General features: G+C 39.7%; 1 protein-coding gene across 1 annotated transcript in view; it reads left to right on the forward strand.

The window, feature by feature from the left end:
• Window positions 1–238: 238 nt before the first annotated feature.
• LOC128740994 (uncharacterized) overlaps window positions 239–20,283 on the forward strand; it is a 157,076-nt gene continuing 137,031 nt past the window's right edge. Inside the window, exons 1-2 of the mRNA XM_053836605.1 lie at window positions 239–1,272; window positions 12,151–12,336. Coding sequence (XP_053692580.1) covers window positions 239–1,272; window positions 12,151–12,336 — 1,220 coding nt within the window. The remainder of the gene's footprint in view (window positions 1,273–12,150; window positions 12,337–20,283) is intronic.

Genomic DNA, 20,283 nt, shown 5'->3' on the forward strand with positions numbered 1-20,283 from the left:
GATAATTGGTTATGAGTGGTTGGTTCAAGTAATTAAACATATCGAACAGGGGGGAAATTTTCCGGGTACGTCAGTGAAAAAAGTGGGAGAAATTTAGCTATCTCAAACCTGTGCAGTGTTTTATGTGATGAGACAATGTTAGCGGTGCAAATAGAAAAGAATTCTATGAACAACGCACTTCTGCTGCCGCTCAAAATGTTGAAGATTTTGGATGCTTTGAAATGGCCATAGGACGAAAATGCAAAATCATATTCAGTTTGTGAAGAATTTATTCCACAATTGCTTCAATCAGCAACCAACCAGTGAATCCTTCATGCGTGACGGTTCCATTCTGTCAACGTTACGGAAAAGCAAATTTCACACTTTGAATGACCACCGGAAGCTAGTGAGAGATTTCGATCGCAATTATGATGCCATCAGTGCTAGAAACGACAGAATCAAATTTCCTGCAGTGAGAACATTGGATATAATTCCAAAATCGAAAGACGTTCTAAACGGCGATTGGATTCTGCGATACTCGGATTCCGAAACCAACAAATATCCATGGAGTGGCGATTCTAGCCCAAACTTCGATCTCGTTCCATGGCGTAGACCCAAGCACAACCAAACCCTGTTGAGTCATCCTACTTTTAGCTACCCAAAACGATGGAACGAAGCAAAAGATAAAAAGATTCTGCAACGCTTGCACAAAATCGAAGCCAAACAGGTGAAGAAACACCTCAAGGAAAGCCTAAAGTACTCCAAACGCGTCAAACGAATCCGCATAATGCTGTCGGTGGAAATGCGTCAGAAAAACTACGAGGTGCTGCCACCGAAAATTCTACCCCGTCGATTCGAAATCAAACCTACCATTACCAATGGAACCAACGTGTCACCGAAGAATCACATTACGCGACTAACGGTGGTGGCCGTTCAGCACGAGAGTCAATCACGGTCACGTCATTGGGGTTACTTCAGCCAGCGGCGGAATGAAAATTTTAAGGAAAAAATCGCCAAAGAAGAAGCCAAAAGCGCTGGTCGCAAACCCGAGCGGGAAATTAAGGCAAAACCGGTGGAGGCGCCCAACTTTTCTGGCAGTGGCCCGCCCACCGGCAGCGCCAGTGCCGATGATTCACTCGGTAGACTGCGGGAGATCGAACAGCACGTTTTCTGCAAAAATATGAACGCAGTGAAAACGCTCAACCCCGTCAAGCCCATAACGCCGTTCGCTCCGAAGCAGGTCGAAAGTGATAAAATGATAGTACAAATGTGCCGGCGGTGTAGAAGCAAACGGTAAGTTGCATACCTGGCAGGCGTTTTTGAAACTGGCGTAACGGTGGGCAACTGCCACGCAGCTGACTAGGTGGTAGTAACGAATTTCAGCCTGTGTTTATGCTCATCAAATGTTATAGTTGAAGTCTTGACCTTGACTTGAATGCAGGATCTCTACTCTGTTTTCGTTAACATTCCAGCAACCTGAAAAGCTTTTTTGGTTTTGCATGGTGAGGTTTACTGCCGCTACTCGCCTAACAGTCCCATTTTCAAGTAGGCTAATTTATCAATGGTCGCACAACTAATCCCCTGAGTTTTGAGGTTTAACGATACTTTCTAAACAATTAATTACCTACAAATAGACAAAATCATAAAAATCTGAATCAGATGCAAAATATGTTCACATTACATGGCCATTTTGACGAAACAAATAAGCTTTTCGTGGAAAAATGTGCGATATTTTGACAACGCTTGAATGCCCAATCGTCGTACACTTCTAAAACCGTATTGTCCTATAGTTGGACACTTACACACTTAACAAAAAGTACCGAATTCTGTAAAATTTTACCGAATTTCGATGGTGCCAATCGACGTTTATAGATCACTAATAATGTTTGGTGCAATAAAAAATTTTACCGAACGTTCTGCTGTTTAGATTTCGGTAAAATTTTACCGAACCGATTAAGTGTGTATTATCCAATGGTTGGACATGTAATATATTGCACCGACTTCAAAGTTAACTTGACAGTTTACTATTAAGAATGAATTCATTTTAAGATATATTCATTAAAAATAATCAGCAATAAGTTGACATGTTAGTAATTACAATATATTTCTTAAGGGATGCTAAGTTCCCCCTCTAATCTTCGATGGTCTTCTCCTTCATTTCTGTTGCTTTCCCGCAAATTTTTCTCACTTTACGGTTCCCTAGAAGCACACTTTTTTCCTATTTTTCTATTTCCTGCGGCCTAATTACAAGATCTGTTTTTTTACAAGGGAAACTATGTTTATTTGTCTCCTGGTTACACGAAACAAATTTGTTAGCAAGATAATAATCTGAAAAATTGCGAAAATCCGTTTCCTTGCAGTTGAAAAAATGCACCATTCATTTTCGTTTTATCATCAAAACTTTATAAAAAAAATAAAATTATAAAACTTAGAATTTTTTTAAAATTATGATAAAAAGTTATTCAGTTCTCAAAAAATATGAAAAACCAGCTCGCCACACCAACAAAATATAGAAAACAAAATATTTTCAATATTAGGTATAAAAAAAATTGTTTCAACCCAATACATTTTATTCTACAATATTCATAGAAGTATCTTTCGTTTGCTGTCAGTATCATTAACACCAAAACGATTCGGTGATTCAAAAATCTGAATTTTTTCAAGTCTTTCGACTAAAATGATTTTTTTTATATTGGGTTAAATATTCGATTACATAAAATACTTAAGAGTAACTATCCTGTATCATATTGTGTGTTCAACTATTAGAATTTCATTACTTACTATTATTATGATTTCTTACGATTTGTTACGACAATTAAGACTATTTAATAGAAGGTATTAAAACCTACATGTAAGAAAAAAACCTGATTTAATCCACCTAGTGGTGAAAGTAACCTTTGTTATACGGTTTTATTTGCTATTTGAGATAGAAATCGACACGTCTTCGGAAAATAATTCTTCTATTGGTTAACGTTGCATAGTGCGTTGGTTTACATAAAAATTTTTGGAAATTGAATAAGTTTACAAAATTTGAACAAAATAGAAGCACTTATAAATTTTGATAGTTCTTTTTCTCATGAAATTGCTGAGTAAGTTGTTACTAATGTGGGTAAGTGCAAGTAAAAGTAAGTTGCAAGAAGAAATATTATTCTTTAACATATACATTGCATAGTAAAGGTCTAGTTTATAAGTTTTTGAACTATGTATAATTTCCTGTAATGCCATTCTATTTGATTCACATCAATAAAGTTTTCTTGAATAAATTTCATCAATTTTTATTAACCTTCGGTTACTCACGCTGTTGTATTTTGTACAACAAGTGTAGGTTTTTGATTGCCATATTGTTATATAGTTACAAATCATTGTTTATCTAACGTATGTTCTTCAATAAATTTGTTATGAGCAAAATGGCAGAATTATTCGATGCATTAATACTTTTGTTAGGAAAATAGATCAGCATAAACCGACATCACAGAAACGAAGTACGTACCACGTAAGACGTACCACAATTGGTCCCAACTGGCATTTTCTCTCGTTTCTTTATATAGAAAAATGGTGTCTGTATACAGCAAAACTATCAGCAAATGTAAAATGTTTAAAATGTATCCGTGTGTTGGTAGTCGAATAATTCGGAGTCAAAATTAGGGTGTTTTTTATAATCAAAGCTCTACAGATCCCAAACAAGCAGACATAGAGCTATACTATATTCAGCAATGTTGTGTATTTTTACTATTCGTACAACTTTGTAATACATGAAAAAGTCATACAACAATTACAAAATGAGCTAAAATAGAAAAACTGATTTTACAAGTGCATGTACAATAAATAAGATTTCTCTATCTTCGCTGAAGAGATAGAAGGTTACTGTCTTCAACAAAATTTCTTGTAATAATATGCTCTGAAACTTTGCAGAACACATCAATGCGTTATATTGAAACTGAAGGAAAATAAATTTTTTATTTCACTTTTAGGGGGATTAGTCAAAATTTAAATTCTACCAGACGATAGAGCATTCAATTTCAAAAAACTCTTCGAAAAGTTCGATAAACTTGAAACCAATTTTTCCTAGTAAAAACTCTAGTGCGCGCGTTTTCTTTGGTTTTGGGCTATTGTGCGCGCGAGTAACCGTGTTACAAATGTTGGAGCGAGTGTTCGAGAGTTAATATCTTTTGACCGGAAAAACCAATTCTTATGAAATTTTGCATATATATTCGTAGTCTCAAAACCTCTCGTTTGACATTAAAATTATTGAAATTAGGCAAATTAACCTGGTTAAAATTATTATAAATTATAGTTAATTTTGGTGTGGTGTATACGGTTGCTCATAACTTTCAAACTAAAAGTCCAATCAAAAAACAATTCAATAGTGATCTATCCGGCTATATTACCTTCCAAATGAAACTAATAGCGCATAAATCGGTTTGGCCATCTCTGAGAAACAGGCGATCATTTGGACCTTGTCAAAACAGGTTTTTTAAGCGTAACTTTTAAACTGAATATTGGTTTTCAATGAAACTTGGTAAAAAGCTTAACGATAGCAAGAGCTTTCATTTGATACTAAGATCATTAAAATTGGTTGTGTAGTTTCGGAAAAAAACGTGTCACGTAGTTTTCACATTTTTGCCTATAACTTTTAAACGAAACGTCGTACCACGAAACAACTGAATAGTGATATACTAGGCATGAATACCTTTCAAACAAAAGTAATAGTGGATGAATCGGTTCAGCCATCTCCGAGAAACAGGCGATTGAAAATGAGCTGCACACACATACATACACACACACACACACACACACACATACAGACATTGCTCAATTCGTCGAACCCTATCGATTGGTATATGACAATTGGCCCTCCGGGCCTTGGTTCTATTTCGCGTTTTTCGACCAATTTCTAAACCTTTGTTATATAGTATAACAAAGGTAAAAAGGAAAAATATAAAATATTAAGCTAATACCTAACCTGGCTAACTTATGATCTATAAAGAGACCTAATCGTCGCAATAGAGGATTGCAACGATTTTTGTCGGAAATTTGAAATAATTTTATTTGACATAGCTTCTAGGGCTTCAAGACCAGTAAGTCTATGTAATTCTAGCATGTAGGGTAAGGTGGTGCAAAATGCTCCGCTTAAGCAAAACATAATTTTGCAGAGCAACGGCGTGTTTGTTCCACGTTTTCTAGAAGACTTTGGAACCTTTTTTACACTTACTCCTCGTGAAATTTCCTAACAAAAACCAGTATTTTTTGTTATTTTTGACGATTTTTGGCAAGAGTCAAAATCATTATGTGAGGCAGAACGCCAAAGCCCGTGGACAAAACGCACCAGGTTTGCCCAGCTAGGCGTTAAACGCAACCAAAATATTTACCCTTCAATCACGTGTTGTATAAACTCCTAAAACTAGGCTGCCGCAATGGCGGAAGCGTTCGTTATAGCGTTTGTTACATACGCTTGTTTGCTACAATGGGTTCATATCTCAACATAATTGGCAATAAAATTTAATCATCTACTTTTCTCCAACTGATGTGTGATGAAATATTGTAAGTTAAACAATGTACAATTAGGTTTAAGGCAAATTCTAAGTCCTATACAATACATAATATTGCTACATTTTTAATAAATAATCCGAAACCAAAGATGTACTGCAAATTAAAAATAACAAAACAAATGACATCAAGTCGACACTTTGCGCGTCGGTTAGCCAATATATAAAGCTAAAGCTGACACCAATATCAATACACAGAATGCACATGATGCGCACTAACACAACGATGAAAAGTTGTAAAAGTTGTTATTGGTACCTACGCTTAACAAGTTGTCGTTGTAACTTTTGCCTTTTGTCCAATGCTGGTGCATGGGTCGAACCAAGCTATAATCTGAAATTATAAACGGATTCGAACCCACAACACCCGCCAGGGCATGTGGCTCGCTGGTACTTGTACCTTTGAACCATAGAGGCGCTGGACAAAATGAGACTGTGCAACCCCCCTTATTAGGCTAGCGACATGGGTTGGGTTATTTTTAGACACAAATTGTGCCTCCGTCTACTGTAAATAACCACCGACCAGCGAACGAACCACCCACCAACGAAGAGCGCCTTGTAGGTGGCATTGACCAGCGTAATACCGCGGTAATTACAGCAATCTAGCCGATCGACCATTTTGTAGATGAGACAAACCACACCTTTCATCCACTCCTCCGGTAATTTCTCCTTCTCCCCAAATCATTTAAATTATCCGGATGAAGAACCGTGGCTAGTGGCTCTTGGCCATTTTTGGACAGTTTTGCGTTTTCCGGCGGTTCTATTATTCGTGAGCTAACCGATTTCTCGCCGGATCTCTGAGAGATCGGGAGCTGGCACGCTGCTATTGTTTGTAGGAGGTGGTGGTGAAGGTGAAGGAGAAGGTGATCTCCAGGAGGCATTGTGAATTTTTTGTTCCGAGAAATAAAGTACCAAACCTCGGGAAGCTGCAAAGTTGATGCCGTTTATCGCATCTCGGTGTGCAGGCTATGAAGTATTCCACCACGCACACATATAAAGATATTTTGACATTAGCTGGGCCCTCGCTGAGGCTGTTTGCAGTAGGAATAATATCAAAAACATCGAATATCAAACTCCCGGATCCTCTCCTCCACTCTTCGCTGCCCTCTCACTCCAACATAAACGATCCGCAGCTAATGTCATTCTCGTTAGTAACGAAACCGCAAATTACTTCATGAGGCTTGATCAGCACACTATGGTCGAAAAAGCAAAAATTCAAGGCAAAAATCAATACTTCGAAGACCATTTACTCTACAGATTTTATGTATTCAGAAGATTTTGTTTACTAAAACAGACCTAATTTTGATATAATTAGTCTTTATAGTGGTTCACTTTTAAAAAAGTTTAACTTTTTATTCTAGTGATATAGAGCAACATTTCCTGATACAAAGTTGTAGAAAATTTATTTTGCAAAAACTTTGCTGAAAAAACAAAAACAGGTATCTCGTCTGCGTATCGCTATATAACGATTTTTCTAGATTATGTCAGGGTGGGTCTTAAAAATTAAATTTTTCTGCTCTAACATTTTTATTTGAAACCTAATTTAGAAACTGGGTCAGGATGACTTTTGGGGCGTAAAATGATGCATTTTCTGAAGCTATTAGGTAGTTGCTATCTATTTCCTCAAAGAAGTTAGAGTAGTTTTTGTACCAAAATATTACAGCTTTCCGTGGTTTAAAAGTACATACCTTAATCTACGAAATCCATGTAATGCCATTTTTCCACACTTCTTCTGTTCTGTAAAACGAGCAAAAGTGACTAATTATACTAAAAGATAGGTCTGTTTTTGTAAACAAAATCTTTGGAATACATGAAATCTGTAGAGCAAATAGTTTTCGAGATATTGCTTTTTGTCTTGAATTTTTACTTTTTCGACCATAGTGCAGCGGTCTATACATTGCTTCTCTGCCAATCTGGGCGTTCAGATCCCCGATGACGATCTTGATGAATCGTGATGAGCAGCTGACGTACTTTGCCTTCAACTGTGCATAGAATGCTTCCTTCTCGTTGTCGGGTCTACCTGGTGTAGTTGAAGAATCGCCCTTTTATTCTCAATATGCACAGTTCCAGGTACCAAGTCTCCATTCCATGCATGTCATTATTTCGTCGCCTTTGTCCATGCCGAATATTCCGAGTAGAATTTTCTTGACTATTGTAAGTGAGGTGATTTTAGATAGGTAGCCGTACTAGGGCTTACGCTACCGAGTATCGTGATGGGGCTGCCATTTTATAGTGTCGAGACAACATTGTGTCTGCTACCCTGATGCCATACGACCTTAGCTTCCACCGGGGCATGGTTACCCGATCTCCGCTATAGTTTCTCGTATTCTGGCTTATTGGCACAGTAGATAAATGACTTCGGACCTTTTTATAGTCAACTCGGTAATGAGGTTATGTTTGAGTCGCTTTTAAGCTGTAATTATTTATTTTACATTCAGTTATAAATTGTAACAAAGTAGTTTTAATTTTATAATTAGGGTATTGTCGTTATCGTCGGGCCACTGTTATGGTCGGGCCATCACGATTTTACAGTTTTAGTAACTCATGATATCTATGATACAACCACTGTAAAACTTCTTACTGTGATAGCTAACTTTTCACAATATTGTGAGTTTTAATCGTGTATTCAAAACACCCGTACTGAATTCGGTGACTAAATCTTACAAAAAAAGTTTTCCAGACGCAGTGAACTTTTCTTCAAGAAATGATTCATGAAATGCAATTATCGAGACAAATTTTGAAAATTTATGAAGTGTGTTGTGCTGCACACGAAGACTACAGAAAAATCCCCTCCAGTAAGGTGTTTGGGAAGGCTAAGGTGAAATACTAGAAAAGTGCTATTTGTAAAGGTCGGGCCACTTGAGTAGTCATGGTTGGGCCACCATAATTTTAAGCGCAACAGTGCAATAATCGCTAGAGAATGTCAGTCACGTAAAATGTGATGAAATAAAGCAAAATTATACGATAAAAACCTAGATCTTTGTTGTTTTTTTTTCATTGTAGTTGTACATTTCGGGAAAGGCGATTGTAGCAATATTGATTTTACAAGATCGCCAAAATTTCGCAAAAATGCAACTAAAAATAGGGTATTTGTACCTATATGAGCCGTTGTTCACGGAATTCATTCTTTTTATGTCTCCATATAGAATTTCAATACGTATGTCTTAGATTTTCTGCGGTGGCCCAACCTGTACAACATGACAACATATTTTGTCTTCACGTAAATGCCTATAACTTTTTTATTTTTCCAGCAAACAGTTCAAAACTTTCCGGAGATATACCTTATTCTTAGACCTTTGCAACGATTTATTTAGATTTCCAAAATTCCTTTTGAAACGAAAGTTATGGGCGAATTCCAAAACGTGGCCCAACCACGACGACACTCCCCTAATCACGTTTTTAGTCCAACATAAACTTCGCAGCTTCCCGAGGACTGGTGATCCGAAGCACCTTTTTCCCGCGCAAAGATATCCACAAAGCCACCTGGAGATCACCTGAACAACGTACAATGAACCGAATTGACCACGTTCTCATAGAGGGCCGGTTTTCCTCTTACATCACTAACGTACGCTCCCGATGGGGTGGGGATATTGATTCTGACCATTACCTAGTAGCAGTACACGTGCGCTCAAAGCTGTCCACCGTATACCGGGCACGTCAAAGCCACCCTCCTCGGCTGAACATCAGGCTCAGGCTTTTTCCAAGAAGTTAGGTGCTAAAAAACCTCGAAGACGGTTGGGGCAGAATACGCACGGCCAAAGGAGAGGTCGCTACCGCGGCACTAGGTATTAGACCTCGGAGTACACAAAATGATTGGTTTGATGGGGAATGCCAACAAGCGGTAGAGGGGAAAAACCTGCTAGGAAAAATTGCCACAGGAAGTATTGCCACTAGATAGAACCTGACCAAATACCGATATGTTAGGAACCAGTTGACCACGATCCTGAGGAGGAAAAAGCGCCAAAAGGAGGACAGATATCGTGAAGAATTAGAACAACTATTCCGAGCTAATGACACGCGCAAGTTTTATGAGAAGGTGAACCAAACTCGGAAGGGCTACACACCGAAACCTGACATATGTAGGAACGGGGGAGGGAATCTAATCACAAACAAGCGCGAGGTGGTTGACAGATGGAATCAGTTCTTCGATGAACACCTCAATGGCGAAGTCGCAGAAGGAGGCGGAACGAAAATTAACCTAGGAACACCCAAGGAAGATAGTAATGTCCGCTGGGAAGGACCGCCTACCGGCAGAACTTTAGAAACATGGCGGAGAAAGGGCTCTACACTGGGTTATTTCGAGGATTTGGGAGAAGGAAAAGCTACCGGAGGAATGAATGGAAGGAGTGGTTTGTCCCTTCTACAAAAAGGGTGATCGGCTAGACTGCTGCAACTATCGCGGTATTACGTTGGTAAACGCCGCCTACAAGGTACTCTCCCAGGTCCTGTTACGCCGGTTGTCACTGATAGCACAAGGTTTTGTAGAGAATTATCAGGCGGGTTTCAGGGGGGCTCGCGCAGCTACGAACCAAATTTTCACTATCGAACAGATCTTGCAGAAATGTCGGGAGTACAACGTGCCCACGCATCACATCTTTATTGATTTCAAAGCAGCATACGATACAGTCGATCGAGATAAGCTATGGCAGATAATTCACGAATACGGTTTTCCGGACAAACTGACGCGACTGATCAGAGCTACCTACACTGGATCGAGTGATGTGTTTCGTACGCATCTCTGGGACACTCTCGAGATCGAGAGACGCGGCGAGGGTTGAGACAAGGTGACGGTTTATCCTGCATGCTGTTCAACATCGCTCTTGATGGGGTGATCCGACAAGCGGGAATCGAAACGAGAAGCACGATTTTTACCAAGGGTAACCAACTTCTAGGCTTTGCAGATGACTTCGATATCATAGCCAGGAACTTTGCGACGGCGGAGGCAATCTACGCCAGACTGAAAGCGGAGTCTAGGAGAATTGGGCTAAAAATAAACGCGTCAAAGACCAAATACATGAAAGGAAGAGCCTCAAAGGAAACAAACGTGCGTCTCCCACGGACGGTAACCGTTGACGGCGACGAACTAGTAGTGGTAGAAGAGTTCGTGTATTTGGGATCGCTGGTGACCGCGGACAACAACACTAGTAAAGAGATCCAGAAGCGCATCCAAGCGGGAAATCGGGCCTACTTTGTCCTTTGTAGAACGCAACGATCAGGAAGCATACGCCGCACGCAGCTAACAATGTACAAAACCCTTATTAGACCGGTAGTTCTTTATGGACTTGAAGCCGTGACGCTGCTCATGGAGGGCATGCCTTGTTCGAGCGGAAAGTGCTGCGGACGATATTTGGCGGAGTACAAACTGAAAGCGGAGAGTGGCGGAGGCGTATCAGCTACAGGCACTGCTTGGAGAGACTCCCATAGTACATCTAGCGAAAGTTAGCAGGCTACGGTGGGCCGGACACGTCATAAGGATGCCGGACGACAGTGCGACGAAAATAGTCATCTTCAACAACCCCGCCGGCACCAGGAACGGGGGCGCCCAAAGTACACGATGGCTCGACCAGGTTGAAAGCGATTTGCGACTTCTGAGACGACTAGGAAATTGGCGACGAGTGGTCCAAGACCGAGTTGAATGGAGACGAGTGCTTGAAACAGCACGAGCCACCCCGGCTCTATGCTGAAGAAGAAGAAGAAGAAGATGATAAAAATCATAAAATATCAATTATCTCAAAAACATCCTCTCCTATTAAATTTGGTTTGAGTTTTACAAAAAAAATTGATATTTTTGAACAATCTGTCTAACTTCAAAATTTAAAAAAATTCCGAAAGAGTGTCCAACGATAGCCGTTCACCAGTTTTTAGGACATAATTATAGCTATCTTTTAAAAAAATATGCAAATCGGAGGGGATGGTTTTGAGATAATTGACATTTCATAATTTTTATTATGGTTTTGAAAAGTTTTTTATTTCAGTGTATTTTTTTTAATTTCCTACAACTTACCCATTGACGCCATTTTGATTCAAGATATGATGTTTTGAAAAAAAGTAATCTCATTTCTAAATCCCTTTTGAAAAGATGCCTTTTGAAAATAATCTTGAAGTGGAAAATGAGTTCTTACGTGGTATCCAACACGATAGGAAAATTTCATTCCAATCAAAAATAGTCGGGTCAAATCGTTTTGCTAGTAGAGCTGGAATTGCTCTATGCCTGATTTCTCGCCATTTGTTCACACGACTTTACATCTTGCTCAACACGATGAAGCCGGTATGCAGCTCATTTATTGTGCCAAAGCTCTGTTTATACTATGCCCTAGTGCAAGCTTTCCCCGCAGTTTTCTTCCTTTCTGACAATTCAGCTTTTACAGCAGGATCCTGTCGCCACTCGAAATATTAAACGATCTCCAGCTTCAAATATAAGGCCTTAATTCGTCAACATAGTCTCTTTCTTAGTTTTGAAAACTGAGACGATCGGTAGACATAACGTTACTTTGAAAGTCCCCGGTCAAAGAGCTCAATTTTGCGGTAAAAATCTAGCTCTTCCTTGTTCGGGAATAACAAAATCATTTTGATCTAAATATTATTTCACAACGATTAAAGACGTATTCTTTTTCTTTTCTTCTTGCAGCGTGACAGTGGGGTGCTCCGGCTATAACGAGTCCAGATATCAGTCGCATCTGGACTCGTCCCATGCGCAGCAGATGATGTCCCCGATGGAACGGCCGGCGGGTGGAGCCCTGGCGCTTCACTACGCGGCCGCTCGCGGGTGCCTCGACTGTGTGCGGCTGTTGGTGGAGGCGGCGCCTGACATCAGGTAAGACTTTAAGAGGCCTTAAGCATTGTGTCTATTTTCATCCGTTATGTTTTGGAAACGCGATGAATTGTACCTACATACGGCAAAACTTTCATCGTGAAACATAAAGTTTGCATGAACATTTTCGCGTTTCCCTATCAAAACTTCACCTGCATAAGAGTGATGTTTCTCGTTGTAAACCAGATGGCTAGACAAAATCAGTCTAAGCCAAATAGCACGCGCACACACGTTCCACTTGTAAGCCACTGAACTGCCAAGTTAATTTCACTTGGATGGCTGAATTCCTGATTATCTCGGAAAATCCCATTAAATACTTAATCGTATCACGGCTTGATAGTCCGACTTTGGTCATTCGATGGAACTCGGCCAATTGAGTGCAGTGGCGGAGAACAAAAAGATTTAATCTCCGCTGGAGTCATTTTGTAACTGATTGACATCGGTTGATTCCATAAAGCAAAGAGGATGTTTTGCTTGTTTAAACCAAGTAATCAATGGCCGTAAATGGCATGTCGTTCGAAATCGGTGTTAATGATATAACAATTTTACAATTAATATCCACGTTTCATTCATTGAAGATAATCACTACAATGTTTAGATGATGAGAGGTTCGCTACTAAAGAAAAGTCAACGAACTATGGTTTGCCTAATATTATGGACTGTAATTATATAACTTCTTCCTGTGGTCGTTGAAAAATGGAAACCATAAAGCCAATCCGGAATTGAGCCGATCCTAACAAACTATTAATTTCCACTGTTTTCAACAGCACGACAGCGTGGGTGCGGTTCAATAGCGGCAATCGACCAATTAAAATGCCTTCGAGCGGACCCTAAAATAGTTACTGCCGGCTATTACCGGTGGCTGCTCGGCTTCCTTCGGCAGGGTTCATGATACTTGCGCACATTATTTATCGTAACATGCACAAAACAATAAAACAATATGGTCAATTAATGTAATTAATAACGCCAAGTCGCAGTGCTGGCGATGATAAGCAATTATCTTCGCTACTTTGCCCAACGAAAGGAAAAGTGCACTTCGCTTCACCACGCACATGCAGGAGCCTGTTGTGATTTGGCCGGGTGGCTCTTGCATGCCTTGAAGCGAAAGAAAGGTAGAAAGGAAACCAACAACGAACGGTTACCACCCAATCCGGAGTACCTACCTACCCAGTTGGGCCATGCATGAGAAATGAAAATTGGAAAAACGTAACTAGGAAGGCGCGGGTGGGTGATTCGCAAACAAATGCACGCATAGTATAATCGGCAAAAACCCTTCGCAGATTATGTATGGATGGGTGGTGGCACCTACTAGTATGTATCTGTGCACTCGATGCAACCATCTAGGTACTTAGGGTTTCCTCGTGGTTCCTGAATGTTAAATGAAATCGTTAGTATGCGTATGCTAGAGCTAGCGGTAGTTTCAAGCTGCGAAAGGCTGTGGTATGTACTTGTAGATTACCGCAAATCAAACGACGTAACCACAGTTTGGGAAGATATTAGTCGAATCAGTCAATGGTGTCAGTTTGCTTTTGATTGAAAAACTTGGGCGGAAGTTATTGCTATCTGTTTTTGCTGTGAGGGTTCTGTTATAATACCGTTCCGGTTGCAGTGGATTTGTCGAACATCCTGAGCACTACTCGTAGATAAGAAAAATGTTTTAACCAGATTCATGCTTTACGGATAATGAACGATTTGCACTTCCTATTTCAACATTAATTTTAATGTTGGAAATTTGGTGGAAATTTTATATCTTTAATTCATAACTGCCAGTTTAGTTCAAAAAACGCTTTACAGAATTCAGATCCTCCAATATTGAGTCGCAGGTTAGAGAGTACACCCCCTATCTTTAGTCCATCCTTGGTCACGAAAGCAGCTGAGGTCTCACTCGCTATACTAACGCATGATTTTGACCCATCCAGCATCGTGCGAATCAGCTTAACTAGTTTTGTCGGCAAACCATGTTCTAGCATCTTTTGCTACAGTTGATTTTGTATAACTGAATCATACGCCGCCTTAAAATCAATAAATAGATGATAAGTCTTCAAGCTGCCATATAGTTGGCGCTGCAGTAAAAATGGTGGGAAATGGCGCATGTGGTCAAACCAAAATCGCAACAAGTTTTCAGTTACTCTCCGACGTTTCGCTTTTTATTTTTAAAGCTTTTTCAAGGAATCGCTATAATCGTTGATATTTTACATATTTTGAAACAATTTTTAGTATTTATTTGCTACTCACTAACTAGCCTGTCCGTTGTCTGTATGATTTTGTCTGAAAATGTTGGTTTGGTTTGGTTGGTTTGACCACATACGCCATTTCCCAAAGAAGTTACAAACAATAAGTCGAGACCATACTATGTAAAAATGATGATATTTTGAAATTTGAGGATTCATAACGCAGAGGAATTTGAAAACAATTGGAATTGCGCTTTAACTAGCACGTTTCGAGTAACAAAAATTACTTTATTTGCTAATTTGATAAGTTCCAAAAGGCGCTGCACTTTTATCAACTGAACTAATTAATTCCGAACATGAAGTGCGTTATACCGATATGTCGCAACAGTTGCGACTTGTGAGGAAAGTCGGGAGGTCACAATGTTTCCCGAAAATGGTCGAAACAAATTCCTCTGTGCGGGAATCGCTCCGAAAAAATATGTGAAAAACATTTCACTTCGGAAGATCTCATTTAAAGTGAGAAGGGGTATATACAATTCTCTATTCCTGAAATTTCCAGAAATATGAAGCATATTTTTCTTAGGCAGTCGATTCTAATTAAAACAAATGTGCAATACCGTGTCGTAATATTCCTGATTTCATGCCGAAGGTAGCTCTCGCCGGAATTTGCGTCATAAATGGATGCCAGGCGAAAACAAAAACTTTCGTTTACATTATTTTCCAAATGATAAACGATATTTACGTAAATGGCGGCGTGCTTTAAACATCAATAATGATATTAGCACCAAAAGATGATTAATTTGTTACCGACATTTTGACCACAAGGATTTGTGCAAAGGTATATTCAAAACATTGAGATGTTTACTCTTAGTAAAACTTATCACGCAAATAATTTCAGTAGCATCCAAATATTTGCCTCTAAACGCACCTTTTAAAATTTAGTTCTTAGGGATCTGTAGCTGGGTTGGAGCCCTGCTGAACATAAGCAATGATTTTTACCCCAGAGGAATCCTTTTTTCTGAATCCAATGCAAATTATATGATTAAATGATATGATAAAATAAATGGGACGAGCTGCTATGCCAACATATTCTAACATCCCAACAAAAAACACTGAAACTTCAACTGTACTTCTGTGTTTAACACTGCCTTCAAAAATTTTCTGGTTCCGCACCTGTGTAGGGTGCAAGCATCGAGAACGCGAACGAGAAAGATAGAATTTTGAAAATCTTAAATATTGCTTAAATAACGCTACAGCATAGTTTTTTTTTTGAATAATCATTGTGTGTAAAACCCGTACCTGATATATCACTAGAGTTGAGTATTCAACTGTGGCTTGAAAGCAGAATTGAGCAATGTTATGTTTCAATGGTCTTTTACACTCGAATCGATGTCCTGTTTGAAAAATGAAGCCATTAAAACATTCCTCCGGCATTAATTTTTCTGCTTAGATTCTTACGATTCGATAAATTGCGTCGTACAACCGATCGTACAAGTTGCCTTCTTAGCCGATTCTTGTATTGGTGGCTCGATGGCCATGGTGGCTTGGCCATCGCTTATAATTCTTATCCTGTTCCTGCTAATCTCCGTACTTACCTCTCCATACAACAGCGTCTGGATGTACTCCTTTCACCTGGCCGCTACCACCGTTTTGTTAGTAATCAGATTACCAGAACAAGTGTTGCACTAGAGAAACCAGAGTCGCCACCTTAAACCGAAAATTCCAATCGAGCAGAATCAGTTGTCGAGAGTAAGTCTAATCAAATAGGAAACAAGTCAAAATACCGATTAAAGAGCCTGTAATAGGCCTGTTAATTCTTACTTAACCAGCCTGCCTAATAAATAAAGAGACGCTATCTTAAAACAAATCCATTTTCTAAGCATATTTTCCTACATTTTTGGCAGCTTTTTTAATTAATTATTCGTCATTAAAGCTTCAGAGAAAGGTTCATTGAATCGAATGCGTTATTATTATATGAAGCATCGTACAATTAGGGTTGCCAAGTGGCCGGTTTTTAGCCGGCCCGACCGGTTTTTTACTTGCAAAGCCGGTGGCCGATCAATCGGGAAAAAGGCCGGTTTTCCGACATATGAAGCCGGATTTGTATTTTTTGCCTAATTTGTTATATGTTTTGATAAATTTATTGGCAATCCTGATTGCCCGTTTTGCAGTGACAATACCTTTTTTCTGGCGGTAATATACATTAAATTTTCCACTAGCGCCAGAAACAGGTAGTCGTCACTCTAAAACTAGCTATCTTTAATGATCCATTCAATGTATCCTGCCTTTCGCTATTTCCACAACTGACTGCTCATCCCATACAGGGAAACTGTCAACTACCTTCCACTTTCTCTCTGTGTCGGTAACATGCTACCATGTCAGTAACGCACATTACACATTCCAGGCAAATCTTCTAATATGCAGCCACAACCCCCTCCCCCCGCCCCCGCAATTTTTGAAGGCAGGACCGACCGGCCGGTTTTTGTAATTTTCAGACTTGGCAACCCTACGTGCAATTCAAAACATCTAATTTTAAGCGCTAGCAATAAATCGACAACAGCAGCAAAAATATTCACAGTATGACCATAACTTGTAGTAAAATTATCAAGAAAAGGAATTATATATCTAGATTCTATAAAGGTAATATTTTTTGAAACGGTAGCTCTTTTACAACTGACGAAGGGACGGTAGAAGAAAGTAATGAAATTAGGTGAGAGTGAGGTGAGAGGGAAGGGGGGTAGCTACGCTTAACAAGTGATCGCTGGGACTCCTACCTTTTGTCCAATGCAATGTCGTCAATTGTAAAAGAATTACCGCTTCAAAACATATTAATTTATATGCCTGACCGCCAAGCCAAAAACACGAGTAGTCTATAAAGGTAGTTTATTCCAAATATCAGTTGATCACAGAATAATCTGTGCATCCGGCAACACTGATATACGCAGCTGTATTGTTGCTAGATTGTTTATTTCATTTGGCGAAACTCTAGTCTCTCTAGACACTCCGTGTATCTATGCTTGCGAATGAATTCACGCGTAACTTTTCAAAAGGACCTAAGTAACATTGAGAAACTCTCTTTGGTCTCCTTCTCTTTCGATTATTATGACGACATTAATGCATTTCAACAAAAGTTTTCTTGGCGATTAGTTAGCTAGTGACACAGGCTACCGATTTATGCAAGGCCGATGTTTTAAAGTGCATTTGCATCGTCGTGGCAACCGAAAGAGAAGAAGCACAAAGAGAAACTCTCATTGTTACTTAGGTCCTTTTGAAAAGTTACGCGAGGATTCTCTGTACCGGCGAGCAAGTGCTTCTCGTGCTCGCGTTTTTTTAAATGATGGGTTGTTTTGATGTAGGACTAACGGGTGACAACTAAAATTTTTGGAATTTTTTTGAGGCCCCTATACTCAACAACAAACGAGCTCAGAGAGAAATGAGAGTATGTATGTATTAGCTCTCTCTCTCTCCTCTTTTTGTCAATATTTTTTGTATTGTTTATGCTTGCCTTGTTTTGCTTAAAATGACGTCGAAACAAGAAGCTTTTCGGGAGCGCGTTGTACACTTTGTACGAACTTCAACAGAAATCTCCGCAAAGAGTATACGGTACAACATTTAAAAAGCAAATATGTTGCGGCTTCGACTGTTTACCATATCCTAAGATCCTGAACAACTATTCGCAAGCAAGGTAGTGGAAGACCAGCCAACATTACGGACGCAGAAGGACATCGTTCTTTTTCTCGTTTCTTCAACAACAAGGCCTCTGGTTTGGCTATCAATTAAGATACACCAGACGAATGTTTGAAGAAAATTTTGATTCCGTTCCTACAAAAACATCATGCAGATGGACAATACGTGTTTTAGCCCGATGGAGCATCATCGCATTACGCCATAAAACGCCAAAGAGTCGCCGATGACCCGCCAAATGGCCGAGTTTCAACAACTGTCACAAAAGGTCGAAATTGTATTTTGCCGTATCAACAAAAGCCGAACCCCTATTTGATTGAACCATAAAAGGCTGAAACACGAAAGGCAGAGCTCTTAATTGACTGAATTTCGTAGAAAATTATTTTATTGTGATTCGTGTTTTGACCATTTTAATCCGGCCATTAGTTTTGCTTCACTATTTCTCGGGTACTTTTTCATTTCGACGTATCTGCAAATGAGAGATTCTCCTCGTGTCTCCTCTCTTCCGCAGTTTACGGCGATACTAATGCATTTTGACACATCAGCTTTGCATGAATCGGTTGCCGGAGTCACTAGCTAGCCAAATGATTTGAAAATTTTTTTTTCAATGCATTAGTATCGTCGTACAAAGCGGAAGAGAGGAGACACGAAGAGAATCTCTCATTTGCAGATACGTCGAAATGAAAAAGTACCCGAGATTTGTTGTTTCGCCCAGTTTCAGGCATTCGTGATAAGGCCATTTGTGTTTTGGCCATTCGTATGTACTCTGACTCTAACTCACGCTATATGCAATGCATTTTTAAACTGAGTCGGCAAGCGGTTTGCAAGCTAACAGCAGATTTCTTAACGTCCATTATGCCTATCGTCCATTATCATTGGAGTAGCTAGAGGGGGTGCCTAAGGGACCAGGCCCCCTCCAGAAATTTTCACCATTGGAATTTGAAAACTGGAAAAAAATCAGTGTCTATGTTCTCAACAATAATTCCCTCCTAATGACGAAGTTGCAAAAAAAAGGCGGAATTGAAGTTAACCTGGGAGTGCCCATGGAAGATACTTATGTCCTAGCACCTGATCTCCAAATAAGTCAAATCGGCATCAACTTTTCAAAAGGGTCAATCTGCAAAAATAAACAAACCGAGTGAGGGTTATTTTTTGCCGGACGAGCGTAGGGAAAGAAACCCCCACTCGGTTTGTTTTCATTTTGCAGATTGGCCATTTTGAATGAAAATTTGGTGCCGAAATGAGAAATCGGGATACTGAAGCCCAATAAAGCCGCTAGTAAGGATCGTCTACCGGCAGAGCTTTATAAATATGGCCGAGAAACGTTGGGAACGGATCTACCTTGAGTTATTTCCAAGATTTGGGATGAGGAGAAACTACCGGAGGAATTGATGGAAAGAGAGGCATAACGCCGGAGGCGTAAAGCCGCCTACAAAGTACTCTCCCATATCTTGGTAGACCGGCTGTTACTGACAGTGTTACCGTCGATATCGGCAACAAGGCATTGAATGGACATTCAAGGCATGCATTTAGTTTATTTTGGTTAATTTAAATTCCAATTTATTCTGTGTTCCATTAATTTTGATTTCGTTTTCGTTAAATATTTGGTGGCTCATTCTATTTGTACTAGATTTAAGTAGTTTAAGTACTAACCCTAAGCTCACCACCCAGCCCAAAATAAGTTATGTAAGACTACGCATGGAGTCGACGTCAAAAAATACAAGATTGTACAGACCAGAGAAAAGACGGCAAAGAACCGCATTAAAAAAATATTCGACCCTGAAAATACTACTAACATCTCTTCGGCGAATTTCAGCTTAGGGCGAAATCGACGCAGCACCACTGTGTCCGGGGTGCGAAAGAGAGAGGGAGTGTGACAGGGGGATGGAGAGTGATGACAGATGAGCGGAACATCAATGGTGGTTAGACCGATCAAGAGGCAGGATCGTTGTTGCCTGTTCTCAAGTAAAATCGAACAAGTTATTCTTTAATACGAGTCTACCGGTGAAAAGTTCCATCGCCGCGCGCAAAAGTCGATTCCGCGGTAGTTGAGTCGTTACGAAAGGAAAAACGGCCAACGTAGAAGGCTTCGACG

This window comes from Sabethes cyaneus, chromosome 1 (assembly GCF_943734655.1).
Source record: "Sabethes cyaneus chromosome 1, idSabCyanKW18_F2, whole genome shotgun sequence".
NCBI classification, from domain to species: Eukaryota; Metazoa; Arthropoda; class Insecta; order Diptera; family Culicidae; genus Sabethes; species Sabethes cyaneus.